At 43.1% G+C, this 19,916-nt stretch overlaps 1 protein-coding gene across 1 annotated transcript in view; it reads left to right on the top strand.

The window, feature by feature from the left end:
- PDSS2 (decaprenyl diphosphate synthase subunit 2) overlaps nucleotides 1–19,715 on the top strand; it is a 239,473-nt gene extending 219,758 nt beyond the window's left edge. Inside the window, exons 7-9 of the mRNA XM_040428832.1 lie at nucleotides 5,306–5,434; nucleotides 8,765–8,800; nucleotides 18,682–19,715. Coding sequence (XP_040284766.1) covers nucleotides 5,306–5,434; nucleotides 8,765–8,800; nucleotides 18,682–18,840 — 324 coding nt within the window. The 3' untranslated portion in view covers nucleotides 18,841–19,715. The remainder of the gene's footprint in view (nucleotides 1–5,305; nucleotides 5,435–8,764; nucleotides 8,801–18,681) is intronic.
- Nucleotides 19,716–19,916: the final 201 nt, after the last annotated feature.

The following is a 19,916-nucleotide window of genomic DNA, read 5'->3' as shown; positions in this document are numbered from 1 at the left end:
TCCGCGCTTTGCGGACAAGAATAGGCATTTATATTGAAGGCTGTCCGTGCCATTCCGCAAATTGCGGAACACGCACGGACGCAATCCGTGTTTATACGTACCCCAAATGTGTTAAGAAAAAATACAACTCTTCTCGCAAAAACAAGCTATCATACAGCTACATCTACAGAAAAAGAAAGTTATGGCGAGAAAACAAATTACAGCCCAGTGTATTAAAATAGTGTGGCCTCTGCTCGGCTACATTATTGAGCACCTAATAAACATTTAGTCTTCTAAATAGCCTAACAAGCAAAATGCTAAAGAAATCAATGTATATTATTGAGTATGAAATGGCTAGCTTTTAAGGCTACTTTCATACTTGCGTTCAGAGCGGATCCGTCTGGTGTCTGCACAGACGGATCCGCTCCTATAATGCAGACGTTTGGATCCGTTCAGAACGGATCCGTCTGCATTATAGTTGTGAAAGTTGTTCAGACGGATCCGTCCAGACTTTACATTGAAAGTCAATGATGGACGGATCCGTTTGAAAATTGAGCCATATTGTGTCAACTTCAAACGGATCCGTCCCCATTGACTTACATTGTAAGTCTGGACGGATCTGTTTGCCTCCGCACGGCCAGGCGGACACCCGAACGCTGCAAGCAGCGTTCAGGTGTCCGCCTGCTGAGCGGAGCGGAGGCTGAACGCTGCCAGACTGATGCATTCTGAGCAGATCCAGAAGTGCAACACCAAGTGATCAAAAAGGCATATGCCCCCCAAAATAGTACCAATTTAACCATCACCTCGTCCTGCAAAAAATGAGCCCCTACTGAAGACCATCTCCAAAAAAATTAAAATAAACTATGGCTCTCAGACTATGGAGACACTAAAACATGATTTTTTTGTTTTAAAAATGCTTTTATTGTGTTAAATGTAAAAATAATACAAATAAATAAAATAGACATATTAGGTATCGCCGCGTTCGTAACAACCTGCTCTATAAATACCACATGGTCTAACCCCTCGGGTGAACATCGTAAAAAAAATTAAAAAAACAATGTCAAAAACCCATTTTTTGTCACCTTACATCACATAGTGTAATAGCAAGCGATCAAAAAGTCATATGCACCCCAAAATAGTGATAATTAAACAATCGCCCAAAAAATAAAAATAAACTATGGCTTGTTTCAAGATATTATTGTGTAAAACTTACATAAATAAAAATAAAAAGTATACATATTAGGTATTGTCACGTCCGTAAGGACCTGCTCTATAAAAATATCACACGACCTAAGTCCTCAAGTGAACACAGTAAAAAAAAAAAAAGGGTGTCAAAAAAGGCATTTTTTTGTCACCTTACATCACGAAAAGTGTAATGCCAAGCGATCAAAGTCATATGCACCCTAAAATAGTACCAATCAAACCATCATCTCATACTGAAAAAAATGAGCCCCTACATAAGAAAAATAAAAGAAACTATGACTCTCACAATATGGAGACACAAAAAAAAAATAATTTTTTTTTCAAAAATGCTTTATTATGTAAAACTGAAACAACCAAAAAATCATAGTCATATTTGGTATTGTCGCCTCCGTAACAACCTGCTCTATAAAAATACCACATGATTAAACCTGTCAGATGAACATTGTAAATAACAAAAAATAAAGACAGTGGCAAAAGTTATTTTTTGTTACCTTGCCTCACAAAAAGTGTAATATAGAGCAACAAAATATCATATGTACCCTAAAATAGTAATAACAATACTGCCACCTTATCCCATAGCTTCCAAAATGGGGTCACTTTTTTGTAGTTTCTACTCTAGGGGTGCATCAGGGGGGCTTCAAATGGGACATGGTGTCAAAAAACCAGTCCAGCAAAATCTGCCTTCCAAAAACCACATGGCATTCCTTTCTGCCTGCGCATGTGCCCATACAGCAGTTTATGACCACATATGGGGTGTTTCTGTAAACCACAGAATCAGGGCAATAAATATTGAGTTTTGTTCGGCTGTTAACCCTTGCTTTGTTACTGGAAAAAAAATTATTAAAATGAAGCATCTGCCAAAAAAGTGAAATTCTGAAATTTCATCTCCATTTTCCATTAATTCTTCTGGAACACCTAAAGGGTTAACAAAGTTTGTAAAATCAGTTTTGAATACCTTGAGGGTGTAGTTTCTAAAATGGGTCCATTTATGGGGGGTTTCTATTATGTAAGCCCCACAAAGTGACTTTAGACCTGAACTGGTCCTTAAAAAGTGGGTTTTGGAAATTTCTAAGCCTTCTAATGTCCCCAAAAAATAAAATGATCCAAACATGAAGTAGACATATGGGGAATGTAAAGTAATAACTATTTTTGGAGTTATTACTATCTATTATAAAAGTAGGGAAATTGGAAATTTGCTAATTTTTCCAGATTTTTGGTAAAAAAATTTTTTTTTTTTATAAATAAAAATTAAATATTTTGACTAAGTTTTACCAGTGTCATGAAGTACAATATGTGATGAGAAAACAGTCTCAGAATAGCCTGGATAAGTCAAAGCGTTTTAAAGTTATTACTACATAAAGTGACATATGTCGGATTTGCTAAAAATGGCCTGGACAGAAAGGTGAAAAATGGCTTGGTCCTGAAAGGGTTAAGTTGAAGTAAATGTTTTTCTGCTTTTTGTCGTAATGTGAAACAGCAGATTTTGTATTCATAATTGAATAGTATTTTCCATGTACACTGCACTCTAGTGATGTATTCCCTGAAGTTCAGCCTGTGCCCAGGAGCATCATAGCATCCTCTGGGTGACTGCAATGACTTTTTCTTGTTATACTGCAAAGTACTGCTTACTCTTGGGAATTTAAGCAGAATGTAGACAAATATAAAACAGATAATGTATGGCAGTTGGAGTAACACTGCAGTCTGATTTCTTACAGAAGTCATGAGACACACAGTAGTCATTAGACCATTGGTCTCAGCAGATAGATGTGCAAAACGACGCATGACTTCTAGCATGTCCTTCTGGGACAACCCCTTTAATAAATGGCATCAACAATGGCTGAATGAGTTTGGATGCTGCCTAGTGACAGACTTTCTTCTAGAGGTGTTGGATTGAGACACCTTGTATTGCAGAAGTCAAAGCAAAGCTTGAAGTCCCTCAGCCTCAATGCAGAAATAATAGCTGAGAAGACCACCTATAACTGATATTATATATATATATAATATAGATATAATATGTGGTTGCATTTGTTGCCACCACTCAGTGTGGGACAGCGCTAGACAAAACCTAGTTGTCGCGATGACTAAATAATCAGATTCATGATAAACTGGCTCCTAGACCTGGATTAGATTTGCCTAGGCCTGGTATCGCATCTACATACACAATAAAAATGGATGTTACATCTAGCACATCACTATGCACTTGGCATGATATTTCTTTGTGCAACAGGCGCCTCCCCCTAGGGCCCTCTATAATGCACCCCAGGTTTGGTAGGAATGCCGAGTGGTATAGTGCGGCCTAAAATGTCTCTGTGTGTCACGGTGCTCCTACCTGGATATGGCTGGACCCCGGGCTCCGAAGCAATAAATAGGTGGAATAATTGAGGGATTTGAAAGAAAGATTGAGTCCAGACCTTGTATATAGTTGAACAGCAGCTTTAACTAAATAAACGTTCATCAGAAAACAATCTTCGAGCTTTGTCTTGGTCCCAGCAGGCTTTAGCATTAAAACTGGCAGGCAAACTCGACACTGCTACATCTGTTTCTCTCTCGCTCTGCTGTGCTAACAGGCTGACTGTATGACTTAGATTCTTCCGTCTGCTGCACCTTTTCTCTGTAGTCTGACTCTGAGGTTATGCCAGGGAATTATGCTCCTGGCTCCTGAGGCTTTAAGCTTTGGCTTCCATGGCCAGCAGAGCTGAGGGTATCTCTGCTGTGTTTGTTGCCACCTACTGGTGAACCAGGAGCATTACATATAAACAGTTGCAAAAATTAGAAATGCACAGTGTGGTGAACCTGGAATAAAATGCACAAGATGACATGAGGTTAGACCATAAAAGATAGAAGCAAGGTGCAGAAGTGGTAACAACACTGGGGTGTTACATTTGTATCTTCATTTCATTTGCTTATTAATGTTATATATGACAGACATGTTTGCAGTCCCAGGTGCAATTAAACCCTCTATTGGTACACAAGTGGTGGTAAATCTAGACAGTTTCTAGCCAGGAAACACTCTCTGTGTGATGGTTGCATTTCCTGGACTGAACACTGCTGCTTGCTCTTACTCAACTTGTATTATCATAATGATTTGATGCTGTAAATTCCTGTCTGGCTGTGGGTCTACTGTACTGTAGCCATATAATGCTGTGATTACACTAGACCCCAATCAGGCAGGAATTCGTAGCATCATAAATCATGATGCTGTGAGTTCAGTGAAAAGGAGCAGTGTTCAGTCTGGGAAATGCCGCCATTGCGCGGAGATTGTTTCCTGTTTTTGGAAGTCCCATAGAATGGGAAGTGCACTGCTCATGCGCGGCCGCTGCTCCATTCACTTCTGTCGGGCTGGCAGAAATAGCTGAGCCAGCATTTTCACTACTCCCATTGAAATTAATGCAGAACGACCGGGCATGCGTGGTCCTCTCTCCTTCGCTTTGTGGGCTCCGTTCTAGAGATAAGTGGGACTGGCACCTTTTAGACATTGGGGGCATATCCTAGCAATATGTCCCCAATGTATCAGATGGACCAACCCCTTAAAATGGACAGATTCTTTACAAGTATACCATAAACCACATGAGCTTGGCAATAATAATTGCATGGAGAGTGTAGAAAACAAAGCAAGTCGGCAGCGGCCCTCCAGCTGTTGCAAAACTATAGCATGCCCGAACAGCCTACAGCTATCAGCCTTTAGCAGGGCAGGATGGGAGTTGTAGTTTTACAACAGCTGGAGGGCTGCAGGTTGAGGATCTCCGCTCTACATAGTCAATTTACAGTCTATCTTTCATCATTGCCATTTAGTTCATTACAATAGTATTTTTAAAATGTGTTAAGAGTTTAATCATGGCTTTGTCCCATGCAGCATTTTCCATACTTTAACTAGATATGTAGCTTATTGCTCCATGAATATACAGTAAATGCCCTTTAAAAATAAGTGTGTAGCTCGCTTTAAATATGCCCTTTAGAATACAAATTTCTTTAAGATTGAAGGGTCCATTTAGCTGTTCATTTATGAGCGGAGAATACAGCGAAACCATTACACTGCTGCCTAATATTCAGACAGAGCACATACTATTTTATTCCAGATTCTGATACTTAAGATGCTGAACACTATTTGCTTATTGTATTTCAGCTGAACTCAGACCTGCAGCCGTTCATGAATGGGAAGTCCAGTGGCACATCTTTCAGTTTGAACTGTGCTCCTGTTGTTCTTCATCAGGAGTTTATAGGAAGAGAGGCGTGGATGGAGCAGGTCAAACAGGTAAAAACGCGGTTTCTGGCTGTGTGATGGCTCTATTTAAATATGTGGTGTTTACCTATTCATGTCTTACATAAATAAATGATTGAATTTATCATGTCTGTTTTATTATTCATCAGCATGAATGATTCATATAGTGCACACATTTCTATTGCTTTTAACCAAGTTGTAATTACATAAAAGGTAGTAACAATAGCATAGAAAAACACTTAAAGGGGTTCTCTCATCTCGCCATTACTAAGGCGAGATGAGATACACTCCCGACCACCTTCCGGTCGGGAAACAGCAGATCGCTCCAGCGATCACTGTTTCAGTAGCTCCCATTGCCATTCATGAGAGCTACTGAAACGGCGTAGCACAGCAAACTTTCCCTACCTCAGAAACAGCATTTCTTGTTGTGCTACGCTGTTTCCGTAGTTCTCATGCACAGCGATGGGAGCTACTGAAACAGCAAGCTCCGGAGCGCTCTGCTGTTTCCCGGCCACAAGGGGGTCGGGACCTTAGTAACGGCGAGATGAGACCACCCCTTTAAAGGCGATGTACATCTTCACATCGCATCTAAAATGAAAAATAAAGCTAGCAAATACTGTAAGACTTAAAGGGGTTATCCGGAATTTTTATATTCATGGCATATCCTCAGGATAGATCATTAGTATCAAACCTGTGGGGGTCCAACTTCCAGCACCCCCACAGATCAGCTATTGATAGAGGCAGCGGGACTGTTCGGGAGCACTTCCTTGGCCAGTGACATCACTGTATATCGAAGAAAAAAATAGAATGCAGCCGCACTCTGCAAATCAAGTAAAGTACAATAATGCCATATTTATAGAAAATATTGTGTGCTAATGCTACCATAATTTTGTAAATTTAGGCATTTAATATGGATTGTGTCCCCTTTTTGCAGCTAAAACAGCTTCCACTCTTCTAGTAAGGCTTTCTGTAAAATTTTCATCCAGAAGAGCATTTGTGAGTTCACTGATGTTTGATGACAGGGCCTGGATCACAATTTCCATTCTAGTTCATCCCAAACGTGTTCAGTGCAGATGAGGTCAGGGACCTGCTCAGGCCAATCAAGTTCTTCCACCTCAGACTCACCCAACTATTCCTTTATGGACCTTGTTTCGTGCACAGTCATGACGCATTAAGGTTTCAATGCAACTAAGGAGTCTAGGCCAACCCCTGAAAAACAACTTCATAGCATTATCTCTCCTCCACCAAACTTTACAGTTGGCCCAATGCATTCAGGCAGGTAACATTCTCCTGGCATTCACCAAATCCAGGCTCATCCATCAGACTGCCGGATAGAGAAACGTGATTTGTCACACCACAGGACACCTTTCCACTGCTTCAAAGTCCAGTGATGGCATATTTTTATACCACTCCACCCAACGCTTGGCATTGTACTTGATAATGATAGATAGATAGATATCATCGGCTACAAGCTTTTTGAGTGCAAACTTACTGCCAGAATTGTGCTTCACAAAGAACCTTGCATTGGTCGAAACATAGTGATTATGTGTTGGAGGTGTCAATAAAGGTGAGCTGTTTCACCTGTATGGATGCTGTCATTACTAGTCTTTTCTAGTTTTATTATTGATGTCTCTTATTATTGTTGTATAACGAAAACTCCTACACCTATATTGTCTGCCAATTACATGCTTTTTACTTAGCCTAAAGCAAGCCAGATTGGCCCATCAGAATACCAAAGGTTCCTCTAAATGGCCCAGACTCTGAAACTATTACAATAGAGCCATAAAGGGGTTATCCGGTAACTAATATTGATGACCTCGGGATAGGTCATCAATATCAGACCGGCAGGGGCCGACACCCGGGACCCCCAACGATCAGCTGCTAGAGTCTGGCGCTCTCTTCCTAGGCCATGTAATGTCACTGTATATCAGTCACATGACCTAGTTGCAGCCCAATTGAAGAGATAGGGGCTGAACTGCAATACCAAGCACAGCTGCTGTGCTTGAAGAGCGTAACAGCTCCACGAAACAGCTGATCGTGGGGGTGCCAGGACTGGGACCCCCGCTGAGGATAGGTCATCATTATCCATTCCTGGATAACTCCTTTAATGGAGTTGTCCCCAATTTTTTTAAATTCCCCATCCAGAGGACCTGTGAAGTGAGGTATACTTGCCTATTCCCTGTCGCTCGGTTCCAGCTATGTGGGTCCCAGAGGGTCTTCACTGCACTTCCGGTCCACAGATGTAAACTTCCTTGATAGGCAGGGTCGCATGCACCACTGCAGCCAATGACTGGCCTCTGAGGTGATGAGTCACTAAGCAGTACATCATTGCTGTGTCACATGCCTATTGGGGACATGTCACTTTTGAGGCTAGTCATTGGCTGCAGTGGCGTACTTGACCCGGTCTCTGCAGGAAGTCTACATGCGGGGACCAGAAGTGCAGTGAAGACAGCCCAGGACCCATGGAGACAGAACAGAGTATCAGGTAACTGTAGTTTTCTTCACAGGTCCAATTGAGTGGGTTCGGGGGGGTGGGGGGTTTAAAAAGGAAAAAAAAATTGATAAGCAAACATGGACTTTGAAGTCAATCACTTGCCTCCAGGGTTATTCACAAATAACTTTATTAGCTGATTCACAAATAACATGCACATGTTCTGCACAGATAGATCATTTCCTCTGGTGGATCCAAAGAACTCCAGCCCAACACATATCCACTTCCACATTAGTAGTTTGAACATAGTAGACCTATGTTCAAACTGTGCTAAGTGTACATTTGGCCTATGCGTTGGGAAAGCCCTCCCTACGTACACCAGATGTATGCCTATAGGCCCTGATTCACGAGTGCTTTTTTCTATCTATTGGGCTGCTACACAGTACTAAAGATGAGCGAATTTCATGTTATGAAATTCCTTCACGCTACGTTTGGTGGTAAAAGCAGAATTGCGTTATGGATTCCGTTACTCCCCTGCATAACAGAAACGGAACAGATCCGTTTTGCAGCCCATAGACTTCTATTATGACGGAATGAATAACGGAATGGTCCGTGGTAACGGAATCCATTACGCAATTCACCTTTTACCAGTAAACCAAGCGTGAACGAATTTCAAAATGTGAAATTCGCTCATCTCTACACAGTACATTGGTATACTGTGCTCTCTTACTTCCAGAGGCATCCAACATAAAGATATGTATCACATATTATTACTGTATTCTTATTCAGTGGCATGTGTCGGAGGGATATATCTGAAAATCCTAACAATGTATACCTCTGACGAAAGGCTCAAACACAATGTGAACAGGGTCTTAAAATGTTGTTCTGTAAAAGCTACATACGTTTTTGAAACATCTTGCCTTCTTTTCTAGGCTCAGCTGAAAGGAAACTTGATAGACTTAGCAAAGGTCAGTATATGTACAAATACTATTTACTAAACTACATTTTTGTAATTTGCTTCACACATCTACATGTAAAAACATGTTGAGAAGCAAATATAAAAATTACCTCTCTCCATGTTGTATTCTGACAGCTGTTGTGTTAGGCCTAGTTCACACTTAAAAATAATTTGGTCAGTGATTTCCATCAGTGATTGTGAGCCAACTGGAGCCTACTCAGAGATGAGGTATAATCGAAAGATTTGCTTCTGTTCTGTGTTTACACCCGCACCTGGTCTTGGCTCACAATCGCTGATGAAAATCACTGATCAAACACTGACCAAATCACTGAAGTGTGAACTAGGCTTTATGCTGATATACTAGCAATGAGGACTAAAGTCTGTTTAATGCAACAGAAATCTAATCAAACTCTGCTTATGGCACAGATTGAACAAGAAGATTGGGAAGAATATATTAGATGCAGTTTGTGTCCGGCTGGTTCTCAGCTTGCCTTTCAAATTGCATACGGATCTCCACCACAATTCAAACCGGAGATGTGAAAGTAGCCTTAGGCTAAAAGGTGCGGGTGCGTTGCGGGAACACACTCGATTTTTCCGTGTGAGTGCAAAACATTGTAATGCGTTTTGCACTCGCGTGAGAAAAATCGCGCATGTTTGGTACCCAAACCCGAACTTCTTCACAGAAGTTCGGGCTTGGGATCGGTGTTCTGTAGATTGTATTATTTTCCCTTATAACATGGTTATAAGGGAAAATTATAGCATTCTGAATACAGAATGCATAGTAAAATAGCGCTGGAGGGGTTAAAAATAAAAATTTAAACTCACCTTAATCCACTTGATCGCGCAGCCGGCATCTCTTCTGTCTCCTTCTTTGCTGATTGCAGGAAAAGGACCTGTGGTGACGTCCCTCCGGTCATCACATGGTCCATCACATGATCCATCACCATGGTAAAAGATCATGTGATGACCGGAGTGACGCCACCACAGGTCCTTTTCCTGCACACAGCAAAGAAGAAGACAGAAGAGAAGCTGGGCTGCGCGATCAAGTGGATTAAGGTGAGTTTAATTATATATTTTTTTTTTAACCCCTCCAGCCCTATTGTACTAAGCATTCTGTATTCAGAATGCTATTATTTTCCCTTATAGCCATGTTATAAGGGAAAATAATAATGATCGGGTCTCCATCCTGATCGTCTCCTAGCAACCGTGCGTGAAAATCGCAGTGCATCCGCACTTGCTTGCGGATGCTTGCGATTTTCACGCAAACCCCATTCATTTCTATGGGGCCTGCGTTACGTGAAAAACGCACAAAGAGGAGCATGCTGCGATTTTCATGCAACGCACTAGTGATGCGTGAAAATCACCGCTCGTGTGCACAGCCCCATAGAAATGAATGGGTCATGATTCAGTGCGGGTGCAATGCGTTCAACTCACGCATCGCATCCGCGCGGAATACTCGCCCATGTGAAAGGGGCCTTAAATGTCCGATCTACTGATCGCTGCCTTGACCATGATCTACTATTGAGCCACTATTTCCTTGCTATATTGTAACTTCTAATTGGTATGGAAGTGTAGCTCTCTAAAATATTCTTCAGAACTACTTTATTTGTGGAGCTTCTCTTTTCAGGACTGTTGTGCAGTAGTTTGCAGAATTTCTATTTGTTCTTCAGTTGATAGATATTGGAGTTTTATTACTTTAGGGGTAGTATTATAAATCCTCCACCAGCCTGTAGTTCTCGCTTTCTGTTTATGATTTAAATCACAGGTTTTTATTGGAGAATAGAAGCAGATAACAGTTGTAGACAGAGCAATGAAACACTGCTGTTCAATGCCAGAATCACACATTGTATGATTCCTATTTCCAGAGGAGTTTATATTCTGCTGTTTTAACCCCTTAGGCCTCTTTCACATGGGCGAGATTTCCGTGCGGGTGCAATGCGTGAGGTGAACGCATTGCACCCGCACTGAATCCGGACCCATTCATTTCTATGGGGCTGTGCACATGAGCGGTGATTTTCACGCATCACTTGTGCGTTGCGTGAAAATCGCAGCATGCTGTATTTTGTGCGTTTTTCACGAAACGCAGGCCCCATAGAAGTGAATGGGGCTGCGTGAAAATCACAAGCATCCGCAAGCAAGTGCGGATGCGGTGCGATTTTCACGCATGGTTGCTAGGAGATGATCGGGATGGGGACCCGTTCATTATTATTTTCCCTTATAACATGGTTATAAGGGAAAATAATAGCATTCTTAATACAGAATGCTTAGTAAAATAGGGATGGAGGGGTGAAAAAAAAAATATATATTATTTAACTCACCTCATCGACTTGTTCGCGCAGCCCAGCTTCTCTTCACTCTTCTTCTTTGATGATCTGTGAGGAAAAAGACCTGTGGTGACGTCACTGCGCTCATCACATGGTCCATCACCATGGTGGTGGATCATGTGACGGACCATGTGATGAGCGCAGTGATGTCACCATAGGTCATTTTCCTCCTGGGCATCAAAGAAGAAGACAGAAGAGAAGCCGGGCTGTGCGAACAGGTGAATTAAATTTTTTTTATTTATTTTTTTAACCCCTCCATCAATATTTTACTAAGCATTCTGTATTAAGAATGCTATTATTTTCCCTTATAACCATGTTATAAGGGAAAATAATAAAATCTACAAAACACCGAACCCAAACCCGAACTTCTGTGAAGAAGTCCAGGTTCGGGTCTGGGTACCAAACATGCCGATTTTTCTCACGTGCCTGAAAAACGCATTAAAATGCTTTGCACTCGCGCGGAAAAATCGCGCATTTTCCCGCAACGCACCCGCATCCTATCCGGCCCAAATCCGTGACGCCCGTGTGAAAGAGGCCTTAATGACCAAGCCAGAGTTTGGAAATCTGACGTGTCACTTTTAGCAGAGAATAACTTCGTAAAGGTTTTGCACATCAAAGTTTTCTCGTCACATATTGTACTTTACTTAGGTGGTAAAATTTTACCGATAAAATATGGGTATCTTTATTAAAAAACTTAAAAATCTATGAAAATTTGTAAAAATTGCCATATTTTCCTATTTTCAACTGTAATATTTCACATACACAAATAAATACTATTCAATATTTTTATCAGAAATATATTTCCACATCTTTCCTTTTTTTTGGCTGCACTTACAAAAAATTTTAACTTTTTTTTTTATTTAGGAGACTTAAGCCTCATGCACACGTCCGTGAAACACGGACCGTGTGATACCGGCCTGGATTTCTTCTGAGTGCAGGAGCGCACGGCGTCATTGGTTGCTATGACGCCGTGCGCTTCCTGCTCCCGCTGCAGTACAGTAATACACTGGTATAGATCATACCAGTGTATTACTGTACTGCGGCAGCAGCAGGAAGCGCATGGCGTCATAGCAACCAATGACGCCGTGCGCTCCTGCACTCAGAAGAAATCCAGGCCGGTATCACACGGTCCGTAGTTCACGGACGTGTGCATGAGGCTTTACCATTTTAACATTCATTTAATAAATTTTGAAGTACATATTTTTTCCTGCAACCAGCCAAGTTTGCAGAGGCTTATAAGTGTTAGAATAATATAACCCCCCCCCCCCCCCCCAAAAGTGACCCCATTTTGAAAACTAGACCACTTAACGTATTCATCTATGGGTGTAATGAGTTTTTTGATACCCTAGTTTTTTTAAGAAATTAATGCTAAGAAGGTGAAAAAAAAAACATTTTCATTTTTTACACAAAAGTGTCAATTTAGAGACTGTTTTTTTTTTTTACAAAGCATATGAAAATGAAGTACACCCCAAAATGTATCACCCCATTTGTCCTGTCTTCAGAAATATCCCCATTGTGGCCCTAATCTTATGTCTTGACACACGGCAGGGCCCAAACATAAAGGAGCACCCAATGGCTTTCAGAACGCAAAATTTGCTTAAAAATGTTTTAGGCCCCATTGCACACTTGTAATGGCGTTGAGCTGCCAAAACAATAGAAAACCCCCATAAATGACCCCATTTTGAAAACTAGACCCCTTAAGGTATTCATCTAGGGGTGTAGTGAGTTTTTAGAGCCCCTAGTTTTTAGTAGAAATTAATGCTAAGCAGGCAAAAAAAAAGAAATTTCATTTTTTACACAAAAGTGTACCGTTTTTTTTGTACAGCGCTTGAAAATGAAGTACATTTTAGGATGTATCACCCAATTTCTCCTGTCTTCAGAAATATCCCCATTGTGGCCCTAATCTTATGTCTTGACACATGGCAGAGCCCAAACATAAAGGAGCACCTGGGGCCTTTCAGATAATAAACTGAAAATGGTTCAGGCCCCATTGCACACATGTCATGGCATTGAACTGCAAAATGATAGAAAACCCTTATAAATGACCCTATATTAAAAACTAGATGCCTAAAGCATGCATCTAAGTGGTGTAGTGAGCATGATGAGCGCAAAATTATTATAAGATGAAATAATGAGTATATATGGTTTTATTCAAATTATTAATAACATTTTCACAGGAAATTGGCGAATTTTTTTTAGATGGGTAACCCTGTTACTGCCTTAGAAATATGCCACATTCTAATCTTTGTGGCGCATACAGATGAGAAGTGAAGCTGTGTACTTATAAGGGAGGCAGATTTCTAAAAAGGCATTTGCCTGTACATATGACTATGTCTCGCCAACAAAGCAGTTGTCCCGCATTTCTGTCATTCTGATGCTGTTGTGAGCAGCGTTCTGGTCTGACATTTAATTACTTATTGCAGAAAAAAGAACTGAACTGTACTGAAAAGCAACATGTCCAAGAAAACAGAGAAAAATATCTCCAACCATGTTGCAAATTCCAGTTTTTTAACAAGATACAAGAACACCGACAGGGCTGTAATGACAAGCTGGTATTCAAGGACAGTGACTGGTCGTACAACGTGTCACGGCTGAGGATGGGGGAAATCCTCAGCCGTGTGGAGCCCGGTGATGTTACGGCTGCTTGGCCATGAAGACAGGATTAGGGAGCAGGTCACCTCCTGAGGCATCCCTAACCTGACCCTAGCTCCTAGCTGCATGGGCCAACCTTGATGGTAGGAGGGCCCATGCTCCGGAACCTAAAAGTCCCTGCTAGCCCTCAAGATGACCCTCACCTAGGAGCTAAGTAAGACAAGCCCACTCCTCCTAGACACGGAGGAGCAGGAGTCTCAACGGCCAAGCTGCAGGAAAAGGGGAGACATAAACAGCTCTATGGATATGGCAGGTGAACAAGGAGTTCCACCTACCTGCCACAGCCTTGCTGACTGGATCCCTGTGTTAGCAGGGTGCAGATCACAAGCGCATCCCTACACAGGGACCCAGATCCATAGCTGCACAAAATCACATATAAAACATCACACGGACATCACACATAACTGGAAATAACTAAAGCACAATATGGTTATGACATTAAGGTTTATGACCACAGGGGTGGCTCTTACTGGCAGGTAATAAATACATGAGGCTGCTCTCAGCTAAGCATGGCTGAAGCAACCTGAAGGCCTGCAAAAGCAGTGAGGCTTTATAGGCCAAGAAGCCACACCCCACAGTCGGACACACCCAGTGATCACACACACTAGGAAGGGGATTAACCCTTCCAACACCAGGGAAGGGAAAACACCACTTAAAGGGAACGTGCACAAAATAACATAAAACACAGTGCACACATCCACACATCACACACAAAACCGCATGCGCAGCGTAGCGAGCTGCATGGCACAGCTCAGCCTGCTACGCTGCCACATACATACTGTTGCCAGCGGCAACCACAGGTGAGGCCAATACCACAGCCCTCACCTGTGATTGAACACCAATGAAAACCGCTGACAACCGCATGCGGTTCAGGAGTCACGGTCATAGCCATGGCCGTGACACTCCCACCCCTCAAAGCCCCCCCACCAAAAAAAGACACGTGAGGGACTCAGACAAGGGGATAGGAGAAGGGGACGTCCACTCTCAGTGCCGGTTCTAAAAAGGGGTCGCTGTCAGCTGCATCCTCTCCCGGCTCACACTAGCCAGTCCGACGAGGACTGCAGCCCGCACCAGCAACAAAGAGAAAAGAACCACTGAGAGATGGACGAGGGGACTCTCCACTCACGTCCCCACTCCAGTCGCTGCCAGCAGACACTCCTAACCAGCACGCAGCCGGACCACTTACGGAGTGCTGCCAGCAGACGACCAGAGATGGGAACATGGAGAGGGACGAGGGATCCCCAACACGGACACGGAAGGTAAGGTGGCGGGGAATAAGCCACCAACCGTGCCGTTAACGGAGAACCCCCAGGAACGCTCTCCCTCCGGAGAACGCGCATGCAGGCCACAAGAAGATGGCACTGCATGCTGCACCCTCTTCCGAAGGTATGCATACCGCATACCAGACACACACCACGTGTAACTAAAATCAGGGGGAACGCCAAACGAGGCAACGATGATGGCGGGGAAACGCCACTCACCGCTCCGTCAGAGGCGAAACCCCCAGAACGCTCTCCCTCCGAAGAGCGCGCATGTACCCCTTCCGCAGACGGCGGTACATGCTTCACCCTCTTTCGAGGGAATGCATACTCCCACCCCTCAAAGCCCCTCCCAACAACAAAAGGGGAAAGTTGGTGAGGCATAAAAAACAGTGGGAGGGGGGGAGGGGAAAGACAAACAAAAGGGGACACCAACACGGACAACGGTGAGCGAGGAATGGCGGGGAATGCCACTCACCGCGCCGTAGATGGTGAGCCCCATAACGCTCTCCCTCCGGAGAACGCGCATGCACCCCATCCGTAGAAAGCGGTGCATGCTTTACCCTCTTTCGAGGGAACGCCACGTAAGAAGCGACTGTGGTCATACTGTCACGGCTGAGGATGGGGGAAATCCTCAGCCGTGTGGAGCCCGGTGATGTTACGGCTGCTTGGCCATGAAGACAGGATTAGGGAGCAGGTCACCTCCTGAGGCATCCCTAACCTGACCCTAGCTCCTAGCTGCATGGGCCAACCTTGATGGTAGGAGGGCCCATGCTCCGGAACCTAAAAGTCCCTGCTAGCCCTCAAGATGACCCTCACCTAGGAGCTAAGTAAGACAAGCCCACTCCTCCTAGACACGGAGGAGCAGGAGTCTCAACGGCCAAGCTGCAGGAAAAGGGGAGACATAAACAGCTCTATGGATATGGCAGGTGAACAAGGAGTTCCACCTACCTGCCACAGCCTTGCTGACTGGATCCCTGTGTTAGCAGGGTGCAGATCACAAGCGCATCCCTACACAGGGACCCAGATCCATAGCTGCACAAAATCACATATAAAACATCACACGGACATCACACATAACTGGAAATAACTAAAGCACAATATGGTTATGACATTAAGGTTTATGACCACAGGGGTGGCTCTTACTGGCAGGTAATAAATACATGAGGCTGCTCTCAGCTAAGCATGGCTGAAGCAACCTGAAGGCCTGCAAAAGCAGTGAGGCTTTATAGGCCAAGAAGCCACACCCCACAGTCGGACACACCCAGTGATCACACACACTAGGAAGGGGATTAACCCTTCCAACACCAGGGAAGGGAAAACACCACTTAAAGGGAACGTGCACAAAATAACATAAAACACAGTGCACACATCCACACATCACACACAAAACCGCATGCGCAGCGTAGCGAGCTGCATGGCACAGCTCAGCCTGCTACGCTGCCACATACATACTGTTGCCAGCGGCAACCACAGGTGAGGCCAATACCACAGCCCTCACCTGTGATTGAACACCAATGAAAACCGCTGACAACCGCATGCGGTTCAGGAGTCACGGTCATAGCCATGGCCGTGACACAACGTCTCTTTAGCCCCATCAATCCCTATACTAGAGACGAACGTGCTAAGTGACGCAGTGCACCATAACAGGCCCCTGCCCGACACACAATCAACCAGTCACCTACAGAATATATAAAAGGACAGTGTCCAGAACCATCTGTAGGAACAGTAATGGATCACTAATTCCCAAAATGATGTCAGGATTTTTAGACTTGTTGTGGGGTGTAAGGTCCACACAAAAAATCTTTATAAAGCCCTTACTGTACTTGTGAGGAACAACTCAATCATTAGAGATCCTCCAAATAAAAAAATATCATGCCAATATCATGATACAGTAATGTGAATGGAATTAACAGCTTTGTGTGGCAGGACATAGTCATAAAAAATGAAATAATGAAAACAAATCAGAAAAGGTAAAATTTGTTCCAATGTCTGAAAAAAAAAAAAAAAATTTAGCTCCACAACCCATCCCAAAAGGATCCCTCCCTCCCTGGAAAGGCCACAAACTAAACAGAAAATGAGAATAAATTGACTTCCTGAAAGACCTCCCACCCACCCTTTTTGGTATTAAATAAAATTAATAATTAGCAACCGTATGGTATGTCTCAAAACAGGGGTAATTGCAGAGGCCTGGTTGTGATGGGCAACGGGCAGTAAAATCGGGTGTCCCTACTCCTTCCATGTTTGCTTCACACCCAGCATTGTTTCTGAGTATATGTCTTGCTGGTGGTGGCAGGGACGGGGTGAGGGAAGTGGCGTTCTGAAAGCCTTCAAACATCCTCAGATTCAAAGGCTTGCTCAGGTGCGGGAGACTCAAACAGGAGACTCTCAACCTCCTCCTGGAACTCGAGGAAGTTGAGGGTTCTTTGGACCTTTTTAAATAAAACAAAACTAATATAGGTAGCAATCTGAATGAGGTAGATTGCTACCTTTTTATACCAAACCCTGTTTTTTCGCTTCACCAGGTAGGTCTACTCCGAGAGGTCTACACCTCCCATAAATTTATTATAATCTGTCACACAGACCGGTCTGTGTTTGTCAGCAGTAGCCCACCTCTCCCTAACTGCTACTGTGGTGTCTGCGTGCACGGTGGTCAGCATGTAGACATCCTTCCTCTTCACTGCAAGCAGCTGGTCACTTGCAAGGGCGAAGGATGTTCCTCTCTCCAAACGCTTGGACACCAGCGGTTGTGGGTATCCCACTCTATTTTTACGAACTGTCCCACAAGCCCCTGTATTTGCAGCATGGAGGGATTTAAAAAGGGGTATGTTGGTATAAAAAGTATCAGTGTACACGTGGTACTCTTTGTGCAGAAATGGCACCAATAGCTCCCACGCAATTTTTTTACCGATGTTTAGGGGCCATATTGCTCTGCTGCCGGCATTTTTGGTGATCGCTGTGATACACTGTATCACAGCGATCATGTGATCAGAGACCGCTTGTCACGGTCTCTGATCACTGCCCCCAGCCCTCAGCTGCCTCCGGTAGCTGCGGGCAGGGAGATCCTGCGCTTTTTTTATAGCTCTAGCTTGGGCTGAAGGGCCGCCGTAAAAAGGCGGCAGTTCAGCCCAAGGCCCCTTAGTGACCGCCGTAAAAACACCTATGGGTGGTCACTAAGGGGTTAATAGAGGGTGATGTCCCAGGAGCTGCATTATTTTACATGATGATGATGACCTGTAGAGATGTAAAGTATTCATAATGGGAAGGATATTCACTTGCCGCTCACATTCTCAGCCTGCTTGTTAAGGTGTCTGAACACAGTGCGACGCTTCTTTGTTGATATGAAACTCGCTGTCACTGGGAAAGAAAAGCATCTTAGAAAGGTAGCGATTTTAACTTTTCAGCTACCAGACTGAGAAGGCCATAATGTCCCCCGTCACTTAACCAAACAAAAAAAGCTGTCTCATGTTCGTTCAGCATGATGTGATCTTATTATGCAGCCATCTTCACAGAATTGTGTTATAGCGGGGGCGGCATTTCTCTTTGTTAAGAACAATTGGGGTGAGGTTCTTCTTATTCATCACGTCATAATAAAAATATTCTGTGCCATGTGGCAGTGTGACTTGCATTTCATGTGTGCCTGTGCTTTCTCACAGTTGCAAGAGGCAATCAAGGCTGGCAAAGGTGTGACTGCAGCTATTGACCTGTGCCGTTACCATGGAAACAAAGCTCTGGAGAACCTACATTGCTTCCCTCCCTCAAAGGCCAGATCTGCCTTGGAGAACATTGTATATGCTGTGACCAGATTGCCATGACACTGTCAGCAGACGATTCCTGCTGCTTATTTTTATTGCCTTTTTTTTTTTTTCACTTCTTTTATTTTGTATTTATATAAATCCGATAATTCAGCAAAAACCTGGGGTGGTCACTGGTGGACTTGTTTTCCTTCTGATTCTCATTCATCACATTGAGCAATGGATGTACAGCCTATTTTTTTTTTATCTTGTTTGATTGCTACTGATAAAAATAGAATAAGAGGGAAAAAAAAAGGTCAAATCATTTTCTCTTGTCATGCCAGAAGCACACTTGAGGCTGAACTAGTAGAAATAATTAATGAGGTTTGCTGCTGTGACCTCAGCAAATGGCCAGGAAATAAGGTGTTATTGATTGGACATAGCCAGGGATGGCGCCAGCGTGGTGGCCTGTGGTTTTCCTGCTCCTGGGAGGACAGAAAGAGTGGGATTCTGCAGGTGTCAATAGGAAATCTCTTCTCTAAACAGTGTTCCCAAATACCATGCAGTGTGTGCCTACATCAAGGACACTCCTCATTAGCATGAAATGAAGCTGCAGCATCCTATATCTGCCCTGAACTTTTTACAACATTGGGAATTGCTGTACTAATATTCTGCCCTTTCATCTTATAGTATTTCAGCTGCTATTATTGTACAGCTCATCTACGTAGTGTTTACTAGAACGCCTGAAATGGAAATAGTATTTTTTTTGTATTTCTTTTATTTATTTGAACGGTAAAAAGGCAAATCAATCAAAAATAAGTGTATATTGTAAATGTATGTCTAAAGCAATGAATGGCATCATTCATACTCTTTGTTTTCTAATTTCACCCATAAGTGCCAGTGTGAACACCAGAAGGAAATGTAACTTTTATACAATAAATTGATCTTTGTTTTTAGTTTGTATTTATTTATTTATTTATTTATTTCTAACCTTTTCAAATTGATTAATTTTGATCAAAAAAAAGTATAACAGCATGCTCTGCTTATAAACGCAATGCATGTAAAGATTAGCAGCTGGAGCTGAGTTTGTATATAGTGAATGGATTTCCTCGGCTTTGTGCGCTCATCCTGTATCTGAATGGGTTTCTTTCCTAACC

Source organism: Bufo bufo, chromosome 4 (genome assembly GCF_905171765.1).
Source record: "Bufo bufo chromosome 4, aBufBuf1.1, whole genome shotgun sequence".
In the NCBI taxonomy this organism is placed as follows: Eukaryota; Metazoa; Chordata; class Amphibia; order Anura; family Bufonidae; genus Bufo; species Bufo bufo.
The sequence above is the reverse complement of the archived record's forward strand: the minus strand, read 5'-3'. Positions and strand labels throughout refer to the sequence as shown.